Source organism: Ramularia collo-cygni (assembly GCF_900074925.1).
Source record: "Ramularia collo-cygni strain URUG2 genome assembly, contig: RCC_scaffold01, whole genome shotgun sequence".
Lineage (NCBI taxonomy): Eukaryota > Fungi > Ascomycota > Dothideomycetes > Mycosphaerellales > Mycosphaerellaceae > Ramularia > Ramularia collo-cygni.
Genome location: NW_019716255.1, coordinates 2,758,399 through 2,786,142, shown reverse-complemented (window position 1 = coordinate 2,786,142; position 27,744 = coordinate 2,758,399). Strand labels below are relative to the sequence as shown.

Here is a 27,744-nt window from a genome sequence, read left to right as displayed (position 1 = left end):
AACACCAGCTGAGGCGATGGCCGCTGTCCGTCTGGCCTAATCGCTCCACATTTCAGCTTCGGAGCTGAAATGCTGACAACGAAGGCGAATGGATATATTCATGCGGGTCAGGTGAATGGTCACGGAGCTGTCTAAAAAGAATCAAGCGTCTGCTAAGCCATATCAGAGATGCTCTCAGTAAAGCACCAAAGGGCCTGGCAAAAATGCTTAGGCACGTGCTTCCGGAGTTTTTGGCCTCCGTCAAGGATCCACAAGTCGCACAAGATCTCGACGACTTCCAGGTTACTTTTGTGGGTCGCACTCGCCAAGTGGCCGAACCCTGGACAACGGGTGTAAGGTAGAGTGCCTTGAAGGTTTTGTATTCTGCAAAGAAGGAGTGGGTAAAACAATTGGTAGCGACCACGCCGCCTGCTGACTTTTTATGTTCCAAGATCGCTTAACCATAGAGCAAGTACCAGATTATCCCCAGAGCAGATCATCAAGGCCGCTGAATGGACAAGATTCGAGCAACATGCCAACTGGCCACGATTGCTCGCCAGAAGCTTGTTTCTCCACAAGCATTATTATGCCGCACTAGATCGCTACCGATTGGGTTTGAGATATGTCCTCGGCTGTATCACGTACAGTCTGGTCTAGCCAGCGTATATCGAGTTCAGGGCAAGCTCGAGCGGTCGATTCATGCATATGAAGTTACGCTCAACCAGGCCGCAATCGAAACCAAAGAGGCTGGAAAAGACCCGAACCGGACCACGGCGGACTTGCAGGTGAGCCTTGCCATGTGTCATCTATAAGTCGAGGATTCGGTTGGCACTGACTCACCTGGGATGCTATCTAAATATTGTCTGACGATGATCCTTCGAAACCACGGATATGGCTTCTATGTCATCTCTAAAGTCTTCTCCTACTTGGGGCTAGGGTGAATTACTTAGCGGCAGTGTACGCGAACAGGGAGTATGATGCCGCTGGGCTTGCGGTGCTCAAGTGTGGGAAAGATACGACCGGTGCTGTATCACTAGACGGCTCCATTGGCGGATGCGATGGACTATATTCGATTAGAGTCCACGTCTGGGATGGGAGGACCTGAAATCTAATTTGCGACGATTTCTGTGAGACAAGTGACTGCCAGGAGCAGCTGTTGGCAAGTGACGTCTCCGGAAGAACCCAGAGCAAGAACCATGACTCTGTGTACGTGCCTCTGCTGACGACCGCTTTTGGGAAAGGCGAGACGGCTCTCATAGGTGAGACCGTAGCTTTGAAGGAGTGGAAAGCTGGACTAAAGAACGAATGGGGATTGTGAAGAGCAGTCTGAACCTGAGAATCGTATAACGTGAACTACGTCCCAACAATACTCCAACATTAAACGAGCCAAGGTGCTAACGCGAGGGCTCTCGTGACTCTTGAAGCCAACTGTCCCGTTGAGAGAACACCTTTGCAAAAATGCCCGGAAATTGTCCAGGCCTCTATTTTTTCGACCAATTCCTCATCGACGGCCCTGCCAGGCAGATTGCCCCTTGGTACGTTGCAGAGAATCCTTCCTCCCGTGCCAAGTATGTTCAATGCTACTCTGGTGTCTTGTTACGACACGCGAGGTGTTCAGCCTTCTCCCAGGGCCAATGGATACTCAATTTTCCCCGGCACTCCATGTTGTCATTGCAGCACGTTGGACCGCTTAGCCAGCACTCTGCTATTTTGTCGCACTTGATTAGCTGTTGGGCCTACAATTAAGAAAGTGAGCAGGTGTGGGGGGACTTACCTTCATCCTCGAAGCAATCTACCTGTGCCACGTGTGTCTCTGATTGACGGGTCTCTAGTTGGTGCTCTTGGGTAAGAATGGTGGTTGTGTTGCCTGTTGCTGGCGTGATATCCGCAAGCAAGGTTACGGATGTTGTGGCTTCACCGCTATCGGTCGACAAGGGCTCCTGACATCTAGCATCTCCCCTCTCCCAGTTTCGCCAGACCACCCACCAAGGTTCGTCGAACCACCTACACACCTGGTCGTCTCGGCAGCACGGGTTTTGCCAGCACTCCTTGCACAGTTCTGTAGTTGTCAATCATTAGCAGAAATAGATGCTGGCAGAGCGAGGAGCTGCTAGGAAGACTTGCTGTAGGATTTCACGCAATGGTGATCCGGATCTTTACACTTAGCAATAGAGGATGCGTTGTTGGCAGCTTCCGGAGAGGTATTGGCAGGCAAGGCCACGGCCATCGTAGTGAGGGCGAGAATCGACGTGAGTTTGAAGATGATCATTTTGGTCTAGGTGGGTGATGTATGGTAATGTGTGGTGTTGTGTGATCTGGAGAGAAATCTTTTGAAGGATGTAATGGAATGAAATGCAACTTGGGCGGTGAGACTATTTATGAGCTCTGTTGGTCACGTTTTCACAGCCTCTGTATCCTCTCGTGGGTCATCCATTATTGTACCGTCGGCGCACAAGGCTCTCGTGGCCAGTACTTCAGGTGGTTCCGTACAAGTCCACCCGGGCGAACCAGAGCAGGACGCGGGTACCTTTMAGAGGTCTATTTATCTTGTATAATGCGAGACGTAGTACTGAATTCAAGTTTTCCGTGATGTAGGAAAGCAGAAAACAAGACAAGAATGGATGACGATGTCTTGGTGGTTGAGTGAGAAAACTGGGGGAAGCGTTGTATGCAAGACTGGGGCGCCGAACTGATCTCAAACGTTCCATTTTCCATTTTCCATGTTGAAGCTTGAGGAGAAGAAAGAATGAAGATCGCAACGGAAAGATGAAGTTGTAATGTTGTGATGAAGTCGACTTTTTGTCTCAGTACCTACCTTGCTCGCACGTTCCCACGCCTGAGCTCTGAGATAAAGTAAGGTACCGTAACAGTGAGGTGAATCCTCATGACGTCACGAGATCGCTTGTCACCCAGATCCAGTCAAAGTCAAAAGTCCATGGCGTGCAAGTGAGCTCGTTGGTGGGGAAAAGGTTCAATAAACACCGCTTTCCGGTTTTGTCCAGCAGGCAGACGTCCTTGCTTCAATATCCACGCCGTTTCTACCCTTTCTACGGCCTCCACCTCCTCCTCCACWACACGCTGACGGCCGCGTGTGAACACTACAACGAGACGACGATGATCTGACGAGATACCACGGCCGCAACCTGAAATACAGACAGACAGACCATCTACAGACGACATTGCCCCTCATTTAATATCCCACCCAGCAGCCACGGCTGCCCCACCGCCGTCATGGTGTTGGAGAGCCTGGTGGCTAACCTACTGAACCGTTTCCTGGGCATGTACGTGCGGAACTTTGACCCCAAACAGCTTAATGTCGGCATCTGGGGCGGCGACGTCAAGCTCAAGGACCTCGAGCTGCGCCGGGAAGCACTCGACCAATTCCACCTGCCACTCAATGTAGTGGAGGGACACATAAGCTCACTGGTCCTGAAGATTCCCTGGACCAACTTGCGAGGCCAGCCTGTGAGGATCACAATCGAAGATGTGTTTCTGCTTGCAGCGCCCAAGGAGGATCAAGAATACAATGCTGAAGACGAGGAGAAACGAGCACACGCTGTCAAGATGGAGAAGCTGGACAGTGCAGAACTGCTCAAGGAACGCAACACAGAAGGCATGTCACAGGAGGAGCAGCAAAAGCAACAGACCTTCACTGCGGCTTTGACCACCTCCATTATCGACAACGTGCAGATCCAGGTGAAGAATGTACACATCCGATACGAAGACGCCATTTCCGACCCTGGACATCCCTTCGCCGCTGGCATCACGCTTCAAGAGCTGAGTGCAGTATCAACGGATGAGAATTGGAAGCCGACATGGATTCAAGGAGCGAGCGTCACAACACACAAGCTGGCTACCCTGGGCTCTCTCGGTGTCTACTGGGATACCGATACGGAGTTATTGGGCACCGGTACCGGACAGCAGGATGCAAAAGAACAGGGCATGAATCATCAAGATGTCGTAGACAAGCTTCGGAGTTTGATCGTCGCAAGCGATAGTGAAGCTGTGAAAGAGCACCAATTCATCTTGAAGCCGGTCTCTGGACGTGCAGGACTGGAAATGGACAAGAGCGGCAAGCATGATCGCCCCAAGATGAAGGCTCGCTTGTTGTTCAACGAGTTGGGTTTCGTCCTCGACGACCACCAATATAGAGACGCCTTGATGCTGGTAGATCTCTTTCACTACTTCATACGGCACCAGGAGTACAAGAAATTGCAGCCAAAAAAGTCGCCAAAGGAAGATCCCCGTGCTTGGCTCCTGTTTGCCGGAAATGCAGTTGTGGAGCGAATTCATGACAAAAACAAGCGTTGGTCATGGGCCTACTTTGCGGAACGACGAGACGATCGCCGAGAGTACATCAAGTTGTTCAAGAAGAAGAAACGGGAGGAAACCCTCACCGCGGATGAGAGCAAGGATCTCGACCGGCTCGAGAAAAAGTTGACATACGAAGATTTGAGATTCTGGCGTTCGCTGGCGAGGAATGAGCTGCGCAAGGAGGGTGCAGTCAAAAAGCCCGCAAAGCAAAATACCGGCTGGCTATCCTACGTCTGGGGAGGTTCTAAGCAGGAAGCACAGACGGACGACGACAGTCAGATGTCTGAAGAGCAGCGAAAGGAGCTATACCGAGCCATTGATTTCGACGAGAAGAAGAATATTACCGAAGCCGTCGATGCGCCACGGGAAGCAATCAAGATGCAAGTCGACATGAACCTCAAGACTGGAAGCTTCACATTGAAACGCGACCCGCACGGAAAGAAGCAGGAAATGCTGCGACTACTATTCGATGACTTCAGTACCGAGTTCTTGCAACGAACGGATTYCACCATGGTGGATCTCAGCCTGGGCGGGATGCGCATATACGATGGATCGACCGATGGCAACTTGTTCGAACAGATGCTCAGAGTCAAGGACGCGCCTCCAGTCCCGGACAGTCAGAGAGTCCAGGAAATAGGCGATGATGGCAAGCCAAAGGACGAAGCTGCCAAGGGCGATGATGCGGATCTTGAGGCAGATCCATTCTTCGCTCTCACATTTGAGAATAACCCGCTTGACAATCGTGCCGACACGGCGTTGAATGTCAAGCTGAAGGCGATGGAGATTGTGTACAATCCGAACTTTGTCGTTCAACTCACCAAATTCTTTAAGCCTCCAGAGAAGCATATGGAGTCCATTGGAGCGCTGATGGAGACTGCTGGCTCAACTGTAGAAGGTATCCGACAGCAGACGAGAGCAGGACTCGAGTTTGCATTACAAGAACACAAGACCATTGACGTACAGTTGGACTTGCAAGCCCCTCTCATCATCGTGCCGGACACGGTGACCAAGACGAGCACCATTTGCTTGATCCTGGATGCTGGTCACATCAGCGTTAGAAGCGATCTGATCGATAAGAAGACCTTGGCCGACGTGCAGAGCAAGCAGAAGCACCAGTACACCGACAAAGACTTCAAGCAATTGGAATCTTTAATGTACGACAAATTTCAGCTTAAGCTAGAGTCTACGCAGCTCCTCATCGGTAACACCATTGATGAGACCAAGAGACAGCTCGATGCCGCAACCAAGTCTCGTCACTTCCACCTTGTTGACAGAATCAGCATGGATTTCCAGGTTCAGACTTGCATTGTCCCAAAAGCAACTGATTTAACCAAGTTTAAGATTGTCGGGCATCTCCCAGTCTTACACGMAAAGTTCTCGGATCAGAAATACAAGTCACTCATGAAGTTGCTCGACTTTGCTATACCCAAGTTTGATGAGCCTGAGCCAGCCGACCAAGCAAAGCAAGCTCTCAAAGCACCAGATGACGAAAAGTCGAAAGCGCGTAGGAAGAGTCAATCACGGCCTCGCGGAAAGTCGTTCCAGGCGTCGCGACCCGAGCTCTCAGCTGAGGTTGAGCACGGCGCAGAAGAGAAGCAACGGGATGTCCAACGCAGTGGAGATAAGGAGGCCAAGAAACAAGATGTCAATCCTGAGCAGCGCAACTTTGAGTTCAAGTTCACCGTCGACAAGCTGCAGGGTTCCTTGTACAAGTCTGATCCAGAAGGCAAGCGGGAGGATCGACTTCTGGTCGACCTCATCGCCGAAACCTTTTACCTCGAGTTCTATCAACGTCCATTCGACATGGTAGCCGATGTCAGACTTCGGGCGCTCACAGTGGAGGATCATGTTGAGGATAGTCCGGCACCAGAGTTCAGGAACCTCATCTCAAGCGAGGATCTCGTCAACAAGACTCAGCAAGATCTGTTCACAATACATTTTCAAATGGTGAACAAGGATCATCCTGAATTCGAGAGCAAGTATGAAGGCATCAAGACGAACCTCAACGTGGACATATCTACAATCAATCTACTCGTGACGAGGAAGACGCTACTTACCCTGCTTGACTTCGCCATGGTCACTTTCGTGCCCGCCAACAACAATACCGAGCGGGATGTCGGAGTGAAAGAGATCGAAGACGAAGAAGACGCTGAACCAGAGAAGCAGCCAGACGGTGACAAGATTCGGATCAAAGCACAGCTCAATCGGATCGCCGTAATTCTCAATAACGACGGCATACGCCTCGCGACGCTCAGTCTGACGTCCGCAGAGGTCAATGTCTTCTTGATGGGCCAAACTATGCGAGTTGGCGCCCGACTTGGTGCTCTTGATCTTGTCGACGATATCAATCAGGGCGTCTCTGAGGACTCTGCTCTCCGCAAGCTTGTTTCCATTCAAGGCGATGAACTGGCCGACTTCCGCTACGAGACCTTTGACGCCCACTCTCCGTCCTATCCCGGCCATGACAACTCCATTTACCTCCGGTCTGGCTCTATCAAGATCAACTTCCTCACAGAGCCTTTTCGCAAAATCATGGAATTTGGTGTGAAATTTGGCAAAATGCAAGCCATCTTCAATGCTGCTCGCCAGGCCGCGGCAAATCAGGCAAGCAAAGTCCAGGAGTCTGCAGGCAAGATGCACTTCGACATCTWGATCAAGACGCCCATCGTCGCGTTTCCCAGAATGGTCATAACCGATAGTCCCGAGAGGGACATGATGACTGCTTACCTGGGTGAAATTTACGCGAACAACAAGTTTGCACCCCTTGAGGGTAGTGGTGAAGGAGGCGACACGGCAAACAAGCTCTCGGCTGGTATTCACAACATTCGTCTCACGAGCACGTTCCACTACCCAAACCACCAGAGTGAGGAGCTAGAGATGATCGACAAGGTCAACCTGGATTTTAACATCACTCAAGTTGAACACAGATTTGGCCTGGAAAGACCAGACATGGAGATTGAAGGGTCCATGTCGAACATCAACTTGCGGCTTACAGAGGCGCAAATGAAATTCGCCATGGAGCTTTCAAGGAACGTACCGCAGGCTTTTGCATTGGAGGATGCCGATGAATTGGAGGGGGAGGCCGAAGAAGAACTTCCCGACCACGTCGTTGAGCCCGCACAGGCTGTATTGCCACCACCTGACGCAAAGAAAGATACCGCGCTTGCGCAGAGGCCGTCTCATCAAGGACCAGAGCTTGGTAGCGACGACAAAGCATGGACTAAGCTCGATCTTATCTTCAAGGTCGGCGCGGTGGGTCTGGAGCTTGTGCAAGGCAAGGTTGATGCTCCAGTCGGKGACCTCGAAGCCGCCAGCTTGTCAAAGTTCTCGCTCAACGAGACGAGTGTCAAGCTCCGAATGCTCAGCGATGGAGCTCTTGAGAGCGAGCTGTTAGTGCAGAGCTTCACCATTACGGATTCGAGATCTTCCAAAGGCGAAGGCAAGAACAAGTTCCGCAAGATCATGAGTCTGATAAATTCGGACGTCAAGCAACAGTTCATGGCCAGCGTGTCCATCTCTGGCGGGGAAGAGAAGAACTTGATCGCCTTGTTGACGATAGACAGTCCACGGGTGATTCTTGCATTGGATTACCTGTTTGACGTACTCAAGTTTGTGCAGAGCGGGCTGCAGCAAGACGAGCCCTTGGTGGTAGAGGAGGAGTCCGCAGAGGGCGATCAAGACGATGATGCCGTAAGCGCAAGCACGCAAGACATCGTCGAGCAGAAGAGGTCCCAGGCGAAAGACGCGCCGTCTTCTCAGGCCGCTCCCGCAATGAGCATCTCCTATCGAGTCAATATTGTTGACGCACAGATTGTTCTGATCGCGAACCCCGCCATTAGCAATTCTGAAGCCATTGTGCTTGGCACGAAGCAGGTCCTTGTAAGCCAGCAACATGCCATGACACTGCAGGTAGAGAAGGTGGGAATGTTCCTCTGTCGCATGGATCAGTTCGAGACGACGAGGCTGCGTATCCTGGATGACTTCAGCATTCAGACAAGCCTCGACATGGCCAAGGACTCTAGTCTTACGAGCATTCAGGTTGACATCGAACCCTTGGTCTTGAGATTGAGTCTGAGAGACATTATGCTTGCAATGCAGATTGCCAATCGTGCGACGGCCATGAGTGCAGCACAAGACGGTGGGAACATRGCAGGAGAGGAACCGAAGAAGATCGCCCAAGTGAAAGCTGCGCAGGCGAAGAGCACTAAAGATGCGAAGAGTATGAAGAAGAGCACCGGAGGACATGTGAAAAGCCTTTCAGCTTCGAAGGCTCCCAAGACTGTGGAGAAATCCATCCCCAAAGCGGGTTCTACGGTACTAAGCCGCGAGGAAATGAAACTCGACATGCAGGGCATCCGTGTTGTACTTATTGGCGACCTGCACGAGCTTCCCATGCTGGACTGGAGCGTCAAAGCTTTCAATGTGGATGTGCGCGACTGGACCGGGAACTTGACCGCAGACACGAGCATAGACACATTCTTCAATGTATACAACTTCTCCAAGTCGGCATGGGAGCCGCTCGTGGAGCCCTGGCAGGTTGGGTTCCACATGGCCAAAGAGATGGCGCCGGCGGAGAAGTTGGCTGTCGAGCTGTACTCAAGAAAGAGCCTGGAGTTGACAATCACGAGCGCAACGATCGCACTCGCGAGCAAGTCGATGAGATTCTTAAGCAGTGAGGAGGATGTCCTCAGCAAACCCAGAGGGAACGACAGCCCGTACAAGATTCGGAACTGGACAGGCTTTGACTGCGATGTGTGGGCTTGTGATGACTCCGAAGAGGGCCAGGCTGCCAAGCTCAAGGATGGAGAAGAGCATCCATGGCGCTTCGAAGACCCCACCACGACGCGTGAGACCCTCAGCCCGGAGAGCCAAACGGGCATCATCGGCATACGTCTGGACGGCAGCGGTTTCGATAGTGTCGAACGCATTCAAGTCAGCCGAGAGGGTGAGACGATGTACAACCTCAAGCCTAGGAAGGATAAGGTCCAGCATCGCTTGTTGGTTGAGGTCGAGCTTGGGCTTGACAATGTGAAGTACATTACCCTGAGGAGTCCTATGTTAGTGGAGAWTCACACGCAGATCCCAATCGAGCTTGGCGTTTACAGTCCAGACGACGGACATTTGCTCAAGATCGAGAAGGTCGCGCCTGGAGAGAGCAGACCAGCTCCAATTGGTGCGGCTTTCATGCACTCGCTGGTGGTAAGGCCCGATCAGGGATTTGGCTATACCTGGAGCAACGAGCGTTTGTTCTGGAAAGATCTCCTGAAACGTCCTGTTAGAACCATCACCTGCCAGGGCGAATCCGAGGACAGCACACCTCCCTTCTACTTCCAGATGCAGGCAATCTTCGACAAGAACAACCCCTTGACGGCCGTGTACCCATATATGCGGATCCGTCTTTCGGCTCCAATCGAAGTGCAGAATCTCTTGCCCTTTGACTTCAAATATCGCATTTACGACAAGAACACGAAGAAGGACTGGACGAACTTTCTTCGGAAAGGTGGCGTCAGCCCTGTGCATGTCGTAGAGCTCTCGCACCTGCTGTTGATGAGCGTCGATATGCAAGACACACCTTTCAAGGCGTCCGAGTTCGCCATCATCAACGCGGCATCTAACGAGAATGATTTCAGGCGGGAGCGGACATTGACCGTCAAGGATAACAACAATCTGGAGCTGAGACTGAAGATTCACTACTTCAACGTCCCGGACAGTGGCGGCGCATTCAAAATCACTCTCTACAGTCCATATGTCGTCCTCAACCGCMCTGGACTCGAGCTGGATATACGCAGCAAGGCGTACTTTGGTAGCACCAAGTCTGCAGCAGGCACAGCAGCGACCTTCGCGGACACGACTTCCGAGGAGGAGTCAAGGAAAGCCACGCCTTTCATGTTCTCCTTCCCGTCAGATGACCGCAAGAATCGCGCTCTACTCAAGGTTGGCGAAAGCGCTTGGAGTCAGCCTGTTAGCTTTGACGCCATTGGCGCGAATGTTGATATCAAGCTTCCTTCTGCCGATGGAAGATCAGAAATGCACTGTGGTCTGACTGTCACCGAAGGCGAGGGCAAATACAAGCTTACCAAGGTCGTGAGCGTTACGCCAAGGTTCATCGTCAAAAGCAGACTGGAGGAAGCGATTCAAATCCGTGAGCCAGGCTCCAGCGAAGCCATGACACTGCAGCCCGGCGACCAGCGTGCCTTGAGGTTTTTGAAGCAAGCTACTGGTCAGCAACTGAGCCTTTGCTTCCCGGGTGTGAATAATTCATGGAGTAGTCCTTTCGACATTGCAAACATGGGCAGCGTGCACATCAAGCTGGCTAAGACGGGAAGTCGACAACAATTGATACGAGTTGAGGTCATGACGGAGCACTCTACTATCTTCCTGCATCTCAGTCTGGAAAAGAAGCACTGGCCATTCTCAATGCGTAACGAGAGTGACCAAGAATTCCTGTTCTGGCAGGCCAACCCCAACGTCGACGAAGACGAAGAGGAGAGAGGTTCGTCTTCGGGATGGAAGCCGATCCGGTACCGTCTCCCTGCGCGCAGCATCATGCCATATGCGTGGGACTACCCTGCGACGAAGAACAAGAATTTGATCCTCAGTGCGAACGGAAAAGAGAGACACGTCAAGCTTGCAGAGATTGGCAACCTCATTCCCATGAGAATCCCTGGACAGCCTGGACAGCTCGGTAAGGAAGGTCAGAAGATTATCGATCTGAACGTCGTAGCAGATGGTCCTACCCAAAGCCTGGTCTTCAGCAACTACAAACCGCAGATGAGTTTGTACAAGCAAAAGTCCGCTTCGGCAAGCCAGAGCACCACAGCTGGCTTCGAGGTCAAGGAACAAGACACCGATGTCACAATGCGGGCTACCATACGCTTTGCAGGTATCGGCATCAGCTTGGTCAACTCTCAAATGCGGGAGCTTGTCTACGCCACTTGGAGAGACATCGAACTCAAATATACGGATTCGCCGTTGTTCCAAACTGTTGCAATCACCATAAAGTGGATCCAAGTCGACAATCAGCTCTACGGCGGCATCTTTCCTCTGATATTATACCCCAGTGTGGTGCCCAAGACTGGCAAAGAGATGGAAGCTCACCCCATCTTCCGCACCACCGTGACGAGGGTCAAGGATGATAGCTATGGTGTGCTGTATATCAAATACGCGACCTTCTTGATGCAGCAGATGACAATCGAAATTGACGAGGACTTCATTTTCGCATTGCTGGACTTCTCCAAGGTCCCCGGCGCCAGCTGGACGGAAGAGAAGGAAGGCCAGCTGGCTCCGGCTTCTCTCGACATCCCAGAGCCCGAACAAGAAGACGGCGGTCAAGATATCTATTTCGAGCTATTGCATCTCCAACCTATGCAATTCGATTTGAGCTTCGTCCGAACGGAGAGAATCAACGCGGAGGATACGGGTAGTTCGAGCAGCAACCCATTCATGTTCGCAGTGAACGTGCTGACCATGAGCATTGGAAACGTCAACGATGCTCCGATTCGTTACAACGCCCTCATGCTGGAGAACGCAAGACTCAGCATGGGCGCGCTGATGAGCAGCATTCAGAGCCACTACGTCCAAGAGTCTCTCCGACAAGTCCACATTGTGATTGGAAGTGCGGACTTTTTGGGTAATCCTGTGGGTCTCTTCAACAACATCTCATCAGGTGTTGCCGACATCTTCTACGAGCCGTACCAGGGGCTTGTCACAGATCGACCACAAGATCTTGGAGTAGGCATCGCAAAGGGAGCAAGCAGCTTCGTCAAGAAGAGTGTCTTTGGAATTTCGGACTCGGTGAGCAAATTCACCGGCAGCATCTCCAAAGGACTGGCAGCCGCGAGTATGGACAAGGAATTCCAGGATTCACGACGCATGTCCCGCAGCAGAAACCGACCGAAGCATGCGTTGTACGGTATTACATCTGGTGGCAACGCATTCGCGACCAGTCTGGCGAGTGGCATCGGCGGTCTGGCAAGGCAGCCTTTGCAAGGCGCCGAGAAGGAAGGGGCCGCCGGCTTCGTCAAGGGCGTTGGAAAAGGACTGCTAGGTCTCCCAACGAAGGCAGCAATCGGAGCCTTTGATCTCGCCTCTAGCTTGGCGGAGGGTGTGCGAAACACCACGACCGTCTTCGATCAGGAAGGTCTTGACCGAGTCAGGCTGACCAGGTTCATCGGTACCGATGGTGTGGTGCGGCCGTACTCGCAGCGAGAAGCACTTGGCCAGTTCTGGCTGAAGACGCTAGACAACGGGAAGTTCTTCAACGAGAACTACATTGCTCATCTGGAACTCAACTCTGGCTCCCAGGGCAACATGAGCTCGCCGACCAGCCCGACTACACCAAGTGCAGCACGTCAGAGTAGCGAGGCGACTATGTTGGTGATCATCACTTACAACTCGATCATGCTGGTGCGGGCTAAGAAGCTCACGAGTGAGTGGGAGGTGTTGTTGAAAGACATCCAGACTATTTCGAAGGAGAGGACTGGCATGAGTATTGTGCTGAAAGGTGGTTCCAACGGGCCATTCATACCTATTGCCGATGAGGGAAGCCGCAACTGGTTGTATCGTCAGGTTGCTGTGGCGGTTAATGCGTACAACGACCGGTGGAATGCGAAGGGTTGAGGGTGAAGAGGGCGGGAGACACCTATCGAGATCATTCTAGGATCAACATTGGGAGGAATTACCTAGGTAGTACAGTGGGATTGCCTACCGATTGCAAGGATAGCATGTGTATATGATTACTTTCTTCTTCTTCTCACCACATTCACGTGCAATTCCAATTTCATCTCATGTTTATGATGACGTAGTTTCCGACCCACCAACTTTCGCGCGCGTCCATCTCGCGTCGCCCAAATCCGACCTCAGATGAACGATATCAAAAACACATCAGCCAAAATGTCATAATGTCCTCTTCCCAGCCATTCCACTCCTCACCGATTCACGCTACGACACGCCGCAGCAAATTCACATACAAGCACCTCTCGACCCTGTCGCACTCCTCTCCGACGTGTCCGCTGCGCGTCATCGCGCACATCGATCTCGATGCATTTTACGCGCAATGTGAAATGGTACGCCTGGACATCCCACGAGACCAGCCCTTAGCTGTCCAACAATGGCAAGGTCTCATCGCCATCAACTACCCAGCTCGAGCATACGGCCTCAATCGCCATGTCACCATCACGGACGCCAAAGAAAAGTGCCCAGATATCATATGTCAGCATGTAGCGACTTGGAAAGAAGGAGATGCGAAGTGGAGTTATTCGGAAGATGCCTGGAAGGAGATTGCAGTGCGGAAAGTCAGTTTGGATCCTTATCGGATCGAGAGTCGGAAGATTTTGGCGTTGATTAAGGATATGTTGCCGAAAGACACGCAGAGGGTGGAGAAGGCTAGTATTGATGAGGTGTTTTTGGATCTTTCGGCTCAAGTGCATGCGATTTTGCTGGRAAGGTTTCCGGAGTTGAAGGGACCTCCTCCTTATGATGATCCCTCGGAACCGCTTCCCAGACCGCCTACGACTGCTTTGGATTGGAAGGCGGATGCTTTGGTCGATTTGGATATGGGGCAGGTGGAGGAGGATGATCCTGATTGGGATGATATTGTCATGTTGGTTGCGAGTGAGATTGTGAGGGATGTGAGGGCGAAGATTTGGGAGGAGTTGCACTATACTTGCTCGGCGGGTTTGAGTCGGAACAAGATGATTGCGAAGTTGGGGTCTGCGCATAAAAAGCCTAATGCGCAGACTGTGGTGAGGAATCGAGCCGTGGGGCATTTCATGAGCGGATTCAAGTTTACGAAGATTCGGAATTTGGGTGGGAAGTTGGGTGATGAGGTTGTTGCGGCTTTCAACACGGACACTGTTTCTGACCTCTTGCTTGTTCCTATCGAACAGCTGAAAAAACAGATGGGGGATGAGACGGGCTCGTGGCTATACTCCATCATTCGGGGGGAAGACAACAGCGAGGTCAATCCTAGGACGCAGATCAAGAGTATGCTGTCTGCAAAGTCTTTCCGACCGAGCATCAATAGTTTTGAGGTAGCTTGTCGATGGCTACGAATCTTCGTCGCGGATATCTTTGGGAGGTTGGTGGAGGAGGGTGTATTGGATAACAAGCGACGACCGAAGACCCTTACGATACATCATCGGCAGGGAGCACAGACGAGGAGTAAACAGGCTCCGATTCCTATGGGAAAAAACATCACAGAGGAGGGACTATTTGATGCAGCGAAGAACCTATTGGCGGGTGTCGTGGTCGATGGGAGAGCATGGCCTTGTGCAAACCTGAGTCTGGCTGTAGGTGGATTTGAGGATGGTGTTCAGGGTAATCTTGGAATTGGAGGTTTCCTCGTGAGAGGAGAGACGGCCAAAGCAGTGAATGCCGCTGCTACCAGAGGCGACGGTGGCGAGGGGCCTGCAAGGAAGAAGAGGAGGATCAAAGTCGGTGGCATCCCAACTTTCTTCGGATCTAGGCAGRACCCGCATCCGGAGGACAGTTCAAGCGAGCAGGAAACACAGGCTGAGCAAGACGGAGAAGAACTCGAGGAGCGTGACGATGATACACTTCCCACATCTGGGCAGTACGACGTGACTCCCCCACCCATCGAGCAATCGGACCCCACGGATAACGAAGAGGCGCCGTATACCTGTCCTCGCTGCAAGAAGCAGATCGCTGAAACAGAGAGGCCGGAGCATGAGGACTTCCACTTCGCCCAGGATTTACAGAAGGAAAGCCAGACTCCGCCGAAACCACCGCCGCCGAAGAGTGCTCTTGCGAGCGCGGGTGCTGGGTCTGTGAATAAGGCGAAGGGTAAAGGGAGGGGAAGGCCTCCTAGTAATGGGGTTGGTGGGCCAGAGAAGGGACAGAGGAGGTTGGCTTTTGGGTAGGAGGATCTTGATGGATGGCAATGACTCACGACCAGAGCTGTCGATATGAGGATTATTCATCAGGACAAGGCATCCTCAGTCATGTCCATAATGTCCTGAGGCCTCGCTCTCTACCACCTCGAAGATTTGAAGCCTATTAGAATCCCTGCTACTAGCACCAGAGCTGTCGATAGGATTATTCATCAGGACAAGGCATCCTCAGTCATATCCATAATGCCCTGATGCCTCGCTCTCTACAGGCTCGATGATTTGAAGCCTATGAGAATCCCTGCTACTAGCAGAGTGGCCATTAATCAATCGAGAGATCAGTTCGGGGCGCTGCTCTTGTTGATGGTTTCTCATATCGACAGCTCTACTCACGACACTATGCACAGAGTCATACCCGGTTGAAGCATTGCGTAAATTACGGGGGAATGCATGAAAGGTATGGTGGCTTTTGAATTCGAGGTCTGATAGCAGCATTCCACGCCGGCCTCCTCCCCAAGTCTTGGCATTGTGTACGATACAGGCTTCCTCAACGCCTAGCATTCCCGCGCGCAGTGCCTGCGGCAGACCCTCCAGGGCCACCGCTGTCGCCGTCGAAGACTCTGCCCAGCTCGAGATAGTCGGCTCTGAACAGCTTAGACACTCGACGGTAGTACGCCCTATAGAGGTACGCCCGCTCTCCTATGCCGATGAAGTCGAGCGTACCCAGCAGTCCACGTTGCGTGTCGTGACTAGTACCCTTGCCCCTCTTAAGGACCTCGCCCAAGGCATCGTCGCCTAGAGATTCGAGCCAGAGTTTGAGTGGCTGGCGGTAGATCGCCAATTGCAGATTGGTCGTGAAGGTGCCCAGCTTGGGATCCGACTTGCCGTACGCTTGGATACAGAATGGTGCGGCGCGGCCGTAGTACTTCTTGATGAATGCCGCACGGGTCTTGCGGTCGATCTGGAGCTGGAAGGGCGGCTTGTAGTCCTGGGTGATGATGCAAGCTTCCTCCTCGGCGTCGTAGGCGAATGTGAGGGTGTAGATCTTGTCGTAGATTTCCTGCGGCAGGGTCTGGAGGCCCGTGTGGAGCTGCTTGACGATGGGCGCTGAGGTAGACATGTTGGAGATTTGCTTGGACGATGGGAAAGTTCTAATCTGTGATGAGGGTTAGCGATGAACATTGACCGCTGCGAGAATTGCGGACGTGCTGGTGCTGATGATGATGAGGATGGAAGCAGAAACGAGGTTGATGGAGAAAAACCACCGAAGATTGACGTCGCCGTTTGCCTTCGGAAGAAGCCGGGAAGTGAATGGATAGAAGTGCTGACATTAAGCAGAGCGGTGGAAATGAGAAGCWATCAGCAATAGTAGCACCCTCAACTGCTCCCTCCGTTAATCAGGTCAAAGGGCCCTTCTTAGTATCTTTGGTTGTCCTCGACTTCACTCGACTGCCGCACCGGTCACATCATCACCACGGAATCTCACTCTCTYTGAAACTGGAGCCAAATTCAGACAATGCCTACATTCTAACCCAAAGAAGTCCCCCGCAAGCTAGAGGTTCCGACAGTGTAGGCAAGACTCAACAAAAGCAGCAATATTTCCACACGGTCCAGCATGAGACTGCGTACCCACTCCACTGCACTGGCTAGTAGCAGCTTCAAATTCGAACGCAATTCGCATGGCTCATCTGGTTCCAGTCGGCCGTAGTTGGGTCACAGATCCATCATTGATTGAACCTCTTCCGTGTAACGCTTCCATGAGGATCTTTTAATCCCCCTCACATCCCTGAAGTCCACTCCACACTCAAACATTTCTTTTCGAAATCGATATCGTTCGGGTCCAGTGCCGCATTACGAGACCCTGTACAACTCGAAAAGTCCCGGTCCAAAGCTGTCTTCCAATCTCGAATGACATATTACAGCATGTACCCCTGGACGGAGTGGGCGCGCATCGACACCACGGCCAAGCCTGAGGTCCTTGACGCAAAATGGCGCGCGACGATCGAATTGTTTTGCCGCAAAAATGTCCATGGCATCCTGAGACAGTGAATTGAGCCAATGAAGGACACAGACCCGATCGATGTTGACATAAGGTATGCCATTGCGGTCGAAAGGCTTGCAAGGCTCACCCCACAGCAACCAGATAGTAGCGGCGTAGTAGTTCTTGAGGAGCTTCTCTCGAAAGTGCCGGCAGACCTGAAGCTGTGATGGAATTTGGTAATTCCTGTCGAGCACCACTTTTCCAGCCTCGATGGTGAAGGTCAAAGCGTAGACCTGATCGTACAGCTCCTGCGGAAGTCTTTGGAGACCATCTTGAAGCTGCTTGACGGCGATAGTGGAAATTGGCATGTTGCGATAGGTAAAGAGTCGAGTCAAGTTGAGCGTGATAGCGGCAGATGGGCGTGCTTGTATGATGTTCAATCTTGAATCGACTAGTATGCTGTTAGTTGCTGTGGTGGATTCAACATGGGCAGTTGATGTGAGATCACCTTCGAGTGTACTGATATAATAACTGTCGCGCGCGGATGATACGTCTCAACGACGAGAACTTGCCCTCGTCTATGAACGGCGGATAGAGGCCTCCAAGGTCAATGCACTGGCTTTTTGACGGTTCGAGTGATAGACTCGTTTTCAGCAAGCAAAGAACTCGACAACTCCCGCGAGTGGCCAAGCTGCTCCAGTCAATACTAGCTGCTGTGGAAGTACAAGCCCGCGCAGCCAATGCGGGAAGATCTTCGAGTATTTTGATGCAATGACCGTCTGGCTTGGCGCGCAGAATCGAGATTGTGCTTGCTGGCTGGCGATGAGAAGGTGACGTTGTTTGCAGGTACTGGACCGAGATGTGACTGTTGAGGTACAAGCTATGATAGCGCTCGTGGATTCTGGAGATGGATGCCTCGGGAATGAATAACTAAAAGTAAGTCGAGAGAGAATAAAGGGTAAGCGAAGCTGTCACATGAAGATTGAACTTTGCGGTAGATCTGAGAACGGGCTAAACTCCAGCTAGAGTGAATTCTCGAATTCTCGAGGCAAGAAAAGAGCCATCACCATCCATCACATTTTATAAACCTCAACAGACCATCTCCTTCCGAGCTATCTCACGCGCAGATATTGGCGGAGATCTGGACTTGGTTGACTTGAGTAGAGCAGATTTCCCGGGGTACTCCAACCAATCCATCTGCTCATCACCCGCCACGATGAAATTCCGCTCCCTCAAATCTCCTTTTGCTATCAAGCAGGATGCATCAGGGAATACACTTCCCATCCACATTGACGAAAAAGACGGCTGCATAGCAGAAAATCTCTCCCTGGCAACCTGGGGAGCTTCCTACGTTCTCGCCAACCACCTCCAAAAATGGAAAGACACCGCCACTGTCACAACAGCCCAAAAGAATGAATCCAGAAGTGTCCCGGTTCTAGAACTAGGCGCCGGAACCGGCCTGGTAGGACTCTCCGCCGCAGCCATCTGGAATCTCCCCACGATCCTCACAGACTTACCACCCATCGTTCCCGGTCTAGCACACAATATCAACCTGAACAGATCCCTCCTCGCCGAGAAATCAACAACAGCACAATGCGGAGCCCTAGACTGGACTCAACCAGAGAAATTGATGCTGGTGAATCCAGTTCAGGCGGCTTCAGGTCCCTCATACATCGAATCCTCACGGAAAGCGCACATCATCCTAGCCGCGGATGTAGTTTACGATGAAGATCACCCGGAACTTTTACTAAAGACGATTTTGGCATGGTTGGCTCCGGGAAAGGATTCCAGGGTTATCATTTGTTATCCGGTGAGGATGGCTTACATTGATCACATCCGTGATCTTTGGGAACGGTTTGAGGGTGCGGGATTGGAGTGTGTGGAGGAGGGACAGGAAAGTAGTGATGATGATTGGGGAGAGGCGGAGCCGGCGCCTTATGAGTGGTGTATGTGGCGGTGGAAGAACCAGGAGGGTAGCCAGGTATAGAAGGGATACCCTGCGTCGGGGAAGTACGTGCGATGTTCAATCAGCGCAGGATTTCAATTCTCGGGCAGTAGCTGAAACTTTGATTCTACAGCTTGCATGCATGTGTACTGAGAAGTGCAATACATTGAAGGAGAAGAAGGAAATTCCGTGAACAGTTTCACCACAATCCGCAGTACGGATCCCCTTAAGGACCCTCAATCTGGGTCCCCATGCCCAAAATTCCCATTTGTTCCCTCTCACCAAGCCATATCTTAAAATACCGCTCCAATGCATCCAGTCTATCCTGCTCACTCAGCAGCACCGCCATTTCCTCCTTCTCCCCTCTAATCCTCCTATGCAATCGATTTCCAACCAGTACAACTTCCCCTATGATGCCCTGCTCAGCCTCCTCTCTGATAAAACCAACCACCACAACTTCCCCGACGTAGAAACTCTTCCGACTAGAACTTGCAAAGCAGTTCAACACCTCAAAATCAGCAGGTGAGAATTCCATGCGATCTGGAAAACAATACAATCCCGTCCAAGTCTCGCTTCCTGTCCTTCTTTGCTCTAAATGCCAGACTTTCGCTTCCGGATCTTCGTTATCTGACATTGCATCCCATCGGAGTCGGATGCTTCTTCTCGTAGGTCCAATTTCCTCATGAATCGTTCCGTCTTCCAAAGGTATAGGACATATTGGGCCTCCAGCTCCGAAACCCACGTCGACTAGATAGCGTTTCCCGGAGACGGTCACAATGTTAACCATGTGTGCAAATCCGTAGTAGAAGTTCTCGCCTCCGATTCCACTGGTTGAGCAACCATTTGGAGAGGCTTGGCTGCTGACTCGACCGCCTGTACTCATTACTTGGAATCCCAGAGTTCGGAGGACGGTGGCAAAGAGGGTGTTTAGTTCCATGCAGTATCCTCCGCGTCCATACTTTGGATTCGCTACGATTTTCTCGAAGAGTGATGTGGGGTGGAGGTCGATTGCCGGTGATCTGGAGTAGTGGAGGGAGAGATTCTCAAAGGGAAGGGAGGTCAAAGTGTGTTGTTGTAGGATGGTGAGGAAGGCTAGTGTGGTGATGGAAGAGTGTGGTATGTTTTGATACTCTTGAGGCAGATTTATGCGGATGTAGAAGCGAGCCAATTGGGAGAGGGTATATGTTGGACGAGGCATCTTTCTGATATGTGGTAGGAGAAGAGATTGGAGATGAGAGCGTTCTGCACAGTTGAGTGAATGAAGTCATCGTCGCCGAGACGCGGCGTTGAGATTTGCTTCATGCGGTGAAGCTCACTGCCCTGTCCCAGTCATATCCATAGCGGAAGCGCCTCCGGACCGTGCCATTACGATACTAGACTCCAGCGGTGTGAGGTGGATTGACGAGCAGATCGCTGCCTTTCACCGCCGAGAGTCGAGGCTGAGATGGAATGGTTCGCATGAGACATTCGACATACTGAACATCTATCCGGGTGTTTGCATCGGGAGCCAATGTCGATGTTAATTGTTGGAGTGAATATGAGAGATGAGAGTGCGTGGAAGGATACCCCGCCTGCATAACCCTAACCCTAACCTCGCTTAGAATACATCCGCCGAAAAATTGCCGTTCCAACGCGCGCGTAACTCGCGTCAAGCGAGCCARAACATCGGCCTTCACCACCACCATCGGACACACTTTCACCCCGTATTCGCGCACGAAAGTGCGCCCACACGGCTAGGATGCACATCAAGCAAATCATCATCCAAGGCTTCAAGTCGTACAAAGACCAGACTGTCATTGAGCCCTTCTCGCCCGGCCACAATGTCATCGTCGGCCGCAATGGATCCGGAAAGAGCAACTTCTTCGCCGCCATTCGATTCGTCCTCAGCGACAAATACACTCAATTAGGTCGGGAAGACCGCCAGGGACTGCTCCACGAAGGCGCCGGGTCGGCGGTGATGAGCGCATACGTAGAAATCATCTTCGACAACAGCGATGACCGTTTCCCCACCGGCACTCCCGAGGTCGTCCTTCGCCGCACCATTGGACAGAAGAAAGACGAGTACAGTCTCAACCGTAAGAATACGACCAAGCAGGAAGTGCTCAACATTCTGGAGAGTGCAGGGTTCAGCAGGAGTAATCCCTACTATATCGTGCCGCAAGGAAGAGTGACGGCCATCACCAATATGAAGGATCCTGAGCGTTTGTCTATGCTCAAGACGGTCGCTGGTACCGAGGTGTATGAAGGCAAGAGGACAGAGTCGAGAAAGATCATGGAAGAGACCAACTTCAAACGCGAGAAGATTGATGATTTGCTGGAGACCATCCGCGGACGTCTGTCTGAGCTGGAAGAGGAAAAGGAAGAGCTTCGCGAATACCAAGATAGGGACCGTGAACGCAAGTGCTTGGAGTACACTATTCACCACCGYGATCAGGAGCAGCTAGAGGGCCACCTTGAACGCATCGATGGCGAGCGCGAACAGGGCGCCGAGGATAACGATGAGCACCGCGAAGCTCTGAAGGAAGGCGAGAGGCAGCTGGAGGCAATCGATGTTCAAATCACCGCACTGAGGCAACAAATCAAACTGCTTGTCGAGGAAAAAGTGCAGTACAAGGAAGACCGGACGGAGACATCTCGAGCACTCGCTCAGGCAGAGTCGGACGTTTCCAGCATGGAAGACAACCAGTCAGCCGCCCAACAAGCCCAGACACAGCGAAACACTGAACTGAAAGAGGTTCAGAATCTCATCAAGCAGCGTGAGGCGGAGCTCGCTCAGCTGCTACCCAAGTTCAAGGCAAAGTCCGAGCAAGAAAAGGGTCTCAAGCAGCAAGTTCAGGACGCAGAAGCCACACGACAGCGACTACTAGCCAAGCAAGGCCGTCACACTCAATTTCGCACGAAGAAGGAGCGAGATGACTGGCTTCGGAGAGAGATTGGTGATTGTCACAACAGTCTCGCAACGCGCAAAGCAGTCGCGATGCAAATCAAGGAAGACATCACTGAGCTTCAAGAGCAGATCGAACAGCTTGAAGCTGATATCAAGGATCTGCGACATCGAATGGAACATCGTGGCGACGAGCAGCAGAACATCTCCGGCGAGATCCAGAAGACAAAAGAWGAGCAGGAACGCTTGATGGATCAGCGGAAAGAATTGTGGCGTGAGGAGGCAAAGCTTGACTCCGTCATCGCCAACGCCAGGCAGGAGCTCGACAAGGCCGAAAGACTGCTCGGCCAGATGATGGATGCTAACACCTCCCGTGGTCTGGCTGCTGTGCAGCGTATTGTTGAGCGAGATGGTATTCGGGGTGCCCACGGTCCGATTGGCGATCTTATCGAGTGTAGAGACTCGTACAAGACTGCTGTTGAAGTTACCGCGGGAGCGTCCCTGTTCCACTACGTGGTGGACGACGACGAAATCGCAGAGCATCTCATCAAAGCACTCCAAGCAGAGAAGAGTGGCCGTGTCACCTTTGTCCCGCTCAACCGCGTCAAGGCAAGGCAGATCGAAATGCCCAAAGCGAGCGATGCGGTGCCTCTGCTCAGCAAGATCAAGTTCGACGCAATCTTCGAAAAGGCAATGCAGCAAGTGTTTGGCAGGACTATTGTCTGCCCCAACCTTCAGGTCGCAGCACAATACGCTCGTAGTCATTCTGTGAATGCCATCACACCAGATGGTGATCGCTCAGATCAAAAGGGTGCCTTGACAGGTGGCTACCACGATGCACGCAATTCTCGTCTGGATGGCATGCTTCGTGCAAAAGCTGCGCGAAAGCAGTTTGAAKGCACCAAGGGACGGAAAGATGAGATCACCCGGGAACTGCAACAGATCGATCAAAGGGTCAACAAGGTGAAGACCGAGCTGCAAAAGCTTGATATCAAGCGCGATCAGATGAGCAGTGGCTACATGCCAATGCGGGAGGAGGTCAGAAGAAAGGAGACTGAGCTTAACACCCGACAGGACGAGGTTGCCGGCAAGCAAGTTAATTATGACAATCTTGCGGCGTTGCTGAACGATATCAACAACCAACTATCTGGCTTCGAATCCGAGCTGGCAGCAGATTTTAAGAAAGTACTCAGCGCACAGGAGGAACGTCAGCTGGAGCAAGTAGGATCGGAACTGCCTGACCTCAAGAAGCAATACACCGAGATCAGCAACGAGCTTTCAGAGATGAGCGGAGAAAAGCAGATCGTCGAGGATATGCTCAAGATCAACCTGCGACCGCGGCTTGATCAATTACGATCTTCTGATGATGACATGCCCACGGCTAGTGTTGGGAACAGCTCCCAATTGAAGGAACGCAAATCGGATGCCAAGCGTGCTAGCAAGCGGCTGCAAAGCATAGAWGCCAAGATCAAGGAGATTGATGAATCCATCGAGAAATCCCAGGCAGAGCTCGACGCAGCAGAAGCCAGTCGCGCAAACAAGCAAACCGAAGTCGCAAAGCTAGAGCAGTCCATGCGCAATCACCAGAAGAGTGTCGAGAAGGGCGCTCAGCGTCGTGCAGGATACGCTTCACGTCTGCAGGAAGTACAGCTCCAGATCCGTAACCTGGGCATCATCCCCGACGCTGCCTACACTGCAACATACAAGAACATGAACCCAACGACCGCCACCACAAAACTGCACAAATGTCAAGAGGCTTTGAAGAAGTATGGGCATGTAAACAAGAAAGCCTTTGAACAGTACCAACAATTCGAACGTCAGCGCGCGGATCTTGAGCAACGTCGGAAGGATCTCGATGGCAGTGATGCCAGTATTCGAGAACTCATCGACGTGCTTGACATGCGAAAGGACGAAGCGATTGAACGTACCTTCAAACAAGTCAGCAAGGCTTTCGCAGAAGTCTTCGTCAAACTCGTGCCTGCGGGCAAGGGAAGACTCATCATCCAGCGTCGCAGCGATAGAGACGCCGCGGCAGCAAAGGGTGATGACGAAAGCGATGGAGACGAAGATGCGGCTGCCCGGGCACGATCCAGTGTGGAAAATTACACCGGCGTTGGTATCTCAGTCAGCTTCAACAGCAAACACGACGAACAGCAACGCATCCAACAACTCTCCGGCGGACAAAAGAGTTTGTGTGCTTTGGCCCTCGTCTTTGCGATCCAGAAGTCTGATCCTGCACCTTTCTATCTCTTCGATGAGATTGATGCCAACCTCGACGCTCAATACCGAACCGCCGTTGCGAAGCTGCTGGAGGAGAGCAGTCGGGAAGACCCAGTTACGGGCGATCGAGCACAGTTTATTTGCACGACGTTTAGACCCGAGATGGTGCTTGTTGCGGAGAAGTGTTATGGTGTTAGTTATCTGCAAAAGGCGAGTACTTGTGATGTTGTCAGCAGGACGCAGGCGTTGGATTTCGTGGAGGGGCAGATCAGTGGGAAGTAGACGTGACGATGATAATGGGAGGAGAGCGGTGGAGGATGTGAGGGGCAACTAACCAATGGAGTTGCTGCGCATTGTAAGAGAGGCCATCGATCGTTGAAGGATGCGCCAGTGGGTATTTCTCGTTGCCAATATGGAACTCCACGTAACGAACCACATTGCCGCTTATTGTATGAGACGAATGTATCGGCCATCTGGTGCGATCGGGGGTGCGAGGTCACATTTGCGGACATGAGAGTTGATGGATCCAACGAAAGCGAAGTCGCTGTCCATTGTATCAGATAAAGTGTATTGATTATTGAGCGCAAGTGGTCGTTGAAAGACGTGCAGTCGGTCGCCGCCGCAGATATGAAACCTCAAAAGGTGAAAAGATGTCCACTATGAGACAATAGCCAACCAGCCATCATCTAGTACCAGCTCTTGAAACCCTTGAAGCCCTTGAACGCCTTGACCGCTTGGCTCAACTGCTTCAACTTGTATCCACTTGGGGCAGTGTACTCCTTTCCACCAGAAACTGGCACTTCTGTAATATTGCTGCCACCGAGAATGCCAGTGCTGTTGTTGCTGCCGGTATCATGCCTAAGAGGGAAAGAGAGAAACGTTAGCCGATGTCTTGGACGATTGGGATGTGGCGCATATCGTGCAGTGGTAGCTCAAGAGAAATATCTCCAAACCACCCTCTACGCTCTTCTGCCCTTGGAGTTTGACTTACACGCTTCCCCTGCCACGAGTGAGAGGCTTCAACCCACTCCGACCCAGCGACTTGACCAATCTCGGCAAGATTTGCGCCTCGGTGAATTCCCAAATCTCACCACTGGCCTGGTTMTGCCACGCGGCTCCGGTGTAAAAAGTATTCTTCTCACCCTGCAACGCTACCAACTTGTCGTAGAAACCAGCTTTGACAGCTTCAATTGGGACGGTAAGGACGAAAGGTGCATGTGAGTTGAAACCCGCAAACTCCAATTCTCCCGAAGGTGCGGCCCAGCCTTGACCTTCACGGATACGAGRGATGGTTTCTTGTACGGCGGCTTTGACTTGGGATTCCGAGAGGGGTGTGACGGAGCCGTAGTACGCGGCGAAAGTTCCGGGGATGTTGGGCACGGCGCCGACGTTGTATACTGCAGGCATGGAGGGGATCTGGAGGGTGTTGTCTGGGTCCAAGTTGTTGAAGGTGGCGTTTGTGGGGAAACCGGTGTTCTTTAGCATCATGTCCCAGTAGTAGGTGTTGTTGAATTGGCTGAAGAGGTTGCGCTCGGTGTTGTCCAGAGCGAGGAAAGGGGAGAGGTTCTCGTATTTGGGAGGGATGGTGATGAGGAGTTTCCGGGCTTTGATCTGTTTGGGGCCGTCCGGGGTGAACATGTGGACTTCTACGCCGTCTGCATCGCGGGTGACGTTGTAGACTGTGGAGGAGAGGAAGGCGGCCTCGCCGAGTTCAGTCAGGGCGCGGTTGTAGAGTTCTTGGTTGTTCTTGATGCCGTTGGTGAGGAAGCCGTTGGTAATGATGTCGTCAACTTGGAGCTCGGTAAAGTACTTCATTACGAAGAGAGTGGGCTGGGCAAGGATGTTACCGCAGCCTGCCGCGTAGGAGTATGCTACGAAAGCGGCGCCATCGAGGCCCTTCTTTTGGAGGAATTCGCCAAATGGGATGGTGAGGTCCTCTGGGATTGGGTAGGTCAAGTTCCAGCCCTGAGCGAGGTAGGGGTACTTGGCCAGTTCGGCTTTGTAACCTAGAAGTCCTGTGGCAAGGGCTGTCGTGTTGCTGCTCAGCAGGGTGGAAGCGTTGAGGGGGTTGCCGGTTGTGAAGTCGACGTTGAGACGGGCGCTTGCACCGGATGTAAGGTCGGAAGAAACGAGGGGAATGTCGAAGTGCTCAAAGTAGTCGACAAGTACGGACGAGTTGGTGAAGACCTGGACTCCATAATCGTGGGTGACGCCGCTGGCTGAGTCGACATATGTGTCGACATGACCTAGAGGAGAGGATTAACAATCATTCCACATGCTCAAAGTTGGTTGGTTCTTCCAATTACCGCCGAGTCGATTCTTTCGCTCCACGAGGGCCACGTTCAGACCTTGCTGTTGAAGTCTGATTGCAGAGAAAGTGCCTGAAGAGCCGCCTCCGATGACAACGACATCCCAACGATCAGATCCACCACTACCGGACGATCCACCAAGTTGCGCTTGTACGAGACCGGTTGAAAGCAGGCCAACGGCCGCAGTTAAAGGAGTGTTGTAACGAACCATAGTAAAGACTGTGAAGAATAAAAAGAATGACTGTTACCTGTAAGGAGAGGGCCAAGGGATGTCAGACATGTTTATACCACTTGAACCATCGGCACTAAATGACCCGCGGGACTGAGCGGCAGTGCTATCTCGGTGAAACGATGATCAATGATTAGTACCTGGGAATGAAATAAGTAGACCGCAGTTTATCGTTCGCATTGCCACATGGTGTCAATGCGAAGCACTCCCAAGGGCTTGGGTGTCAACCCCGGGTAGGGTAGGGTTTATCCTAGCACACGCGGCATTGCTCGGGAGTTGGAGCGTGTGATTGGCGAGAATGATGTACTAGCTAGTGTCTTGTTCATGTATAAACATCGGCAGTCTGGCCAAGAACGGCTGTCAGCACTAGAACTTTTCAAAAAGGGCCGCGCCCAGACTTCGGTGATTTACATTCGCTCCAATATACCGTGGCAGCTAAAAGATGAAGTTTACCTTGGGGAAATCTCGCAATGTCTGTGAGGCTCGGCTGTCTCACCGTGATGCAGCCAGTTGGCTTGACGAAGCAGTTCCCGTCCGTCAGACTCGTCATCGGGATGCGACGACGATAGCGAGGCCGATCCGTTGATCTTTGCCGGGCGCAGCAGCCCACGCTCTTTGAATGGTTCATGTCGCCTCGTCGCCTCCTTGGTGGTAGTGAGAGTGACTGCGGGTTAAAGCGGGGCAGTACAATTTGCGGAGAGAGCGATGGGTTTTGCACTACGCATCTCTCCTCTGTGCGATCGATCGATCAGTACTTTCGTTGACCGAAGCTCTATCTTGTTCTGCTTTCCAATCGGAGACAACTAGCCTGTAGGTCAAGCTACGTCCTCATTAGCGAAGTCCTGGATATCAAGCGGAGAGAGCGACGGTTCTCCCCATGACGGTCCTTCCAATGCACAGTGCGCCATTAGAAGGGTGATCATAAAGTAAGATCATCCACGCCAAATCTAACCGCCTTTGACTTCTTGGTAGATGCAGCTCCCTTCCCAGCAGTAGWGACACCATTATATCAGGCAGAGAGAGCGACACTGATCCG

General features: G+C 52.1%; 8 protein-coding genes; 4 read left to right on the top strand and 4 right to left on the bottom strand.

The window, feature by feature from the left end:
• Window positions 1-1,559: 1,559 nt before the first annotated feature.
• Window positions 1,560-2,248, bottom strand: RCC_00937 (uncharacterized protein; the record flags this gene model as incomplete). XM_023766154.1 has 3 exons in its annotated part: window positions 1,560-1,684; window positions 1,754-2,038; window positions 2,104-2,248. 3 exons carry the CDS (start codon window positions 2,246-2,248, stop codon window positions 1,560-1,562), a joined length of 555 nt encoding a protein of 184 aa, XP_023621922.1.
• Window positions 2,249-3,210: 962 nt separating this feature from the next.
• Window positions 3,211-12,912, top strand: RCC_00936 (probable vacuolar protein sorting-associated protein; the record flags this gene model as incomplete). Its single annotated transcript, XM_023766153.1, has 1 exon — window positions 3,211-12,912. The coding sequence occupies one exon, from the start codon at window positions 3,211-3,213 to the stop codon at window positions 12,910-12,912; it is 9,702 nt and encodes a 3,233-aa protein (XP_023621921.1).
• A 281-nt stretch (window positions 12,913-13,193) lies between these two features.
• Window positions 13,194-15,173, top strand: RCC_00935 (probable DNA polymerase kappa; the record flags this gene model as incomplete). The annotated part of the gene is made up of 1 exon (XM_023766152.1): window positions 13,194-15,173. The coding sequence occupies one exon, from the start codon at window positions 13,194-13,196 to the stop codon at window positions 15,171-15,173; it is 1,980 nt and encodes a 659-aa protein (XP_023621920.1).
• A 514-nt stretch (window positions 15,174-15,687) lies between these two features.
• On the bottom strand, window positions 15,688-16,260 carry RCC_12058 (uncharacterized protein; the record flags this gene model as incomplete). The annotated part of the gene is made up of 1 exon (XM_023766151.1): window positions 15,688-16,260. One exon carries the CDS (start codon window positions 16,258-16,260, stop codon window positions 15,688-15,690), a length of 573 nt encoding a protein of 190 aa, XP_023621919.1.
• Window positions 16,261-16,991: 731 nt separating this feature from the next.
• Window positions 16,992-17,489, bottom strand: RCC_12057 (uncharacterized protein; the record flags this gene model as incomplete). The annotated part of the gene is made up of 1 exon (XM_023766150.1): window positions 16,992-17,489. The coding sequence occupies one exon, from the start codon at window positions 17,487-17,489 to the stop codon at window positions 16,992-16,994; it is 498 nt and encodes a 165-aa protein (XP_023621918.1).
• Window positions 17,490-18,337: 848 nt separating this feature from the next.
• RCC_00933 (uncharacterized protein) lies at window positions 18,338-19,108 on the top strand (the record flags this gene model as incomplete). Its single annotated transcript, XM_023766149.1, has 1 exon — window positions 18,338-19,108. The coding sequence occupies one exon, from the start codon at window positions 18,338-18,340 to the stop codon at window positions 19,106-19,108; it is 771 nt and encodes a 256-aa protein (XP_023621917.1).
• A 1,696-nt stretch (window positions 19,109-20,804) lies between these two features.
• On the top strand, window positions 20,805-24,452 carry RCC_00932 (probable structural maintenance of chromosome protein 3 (sister chromatid cohesion complex Cohesin, subunit SMC3); the record flags this gene model as incomplete). The annotated part of the gene is made up of 1 exon (XM_023766148.1): window positions 20,805-24,452. One exon carries the CDS (start codon window positions 20,805-20,807, stop codon window positions 24,450-24,452), a length of 3,648 nt encoding a protein of 1,215 aa, XP_023621916.1.
• Window positions 24,453-24,856: 404 nt separating this feature from the next.
• Window positions 24,857-26,690, bottom strand: RCC_00931 (uncharacterized protein; the record flags this gene model as incomplete). XM_023766147.1 has 3 exons in its annotated part: window positions 24,857-25,028; window positions 25,162-26,416; window positions 26,477-26,690. The coding sequence occupies 3 exons, from the start codon at window positions 26,688-26,690 to the stop codon at window positions 24,857-24,859; spliced, it is 1,641 nt and encodes a 546-aa protein (XP_023621915.1).
• Between the last annotated feature and the right edge of the window lie 1,054 nt (window positions 26,691-27,744).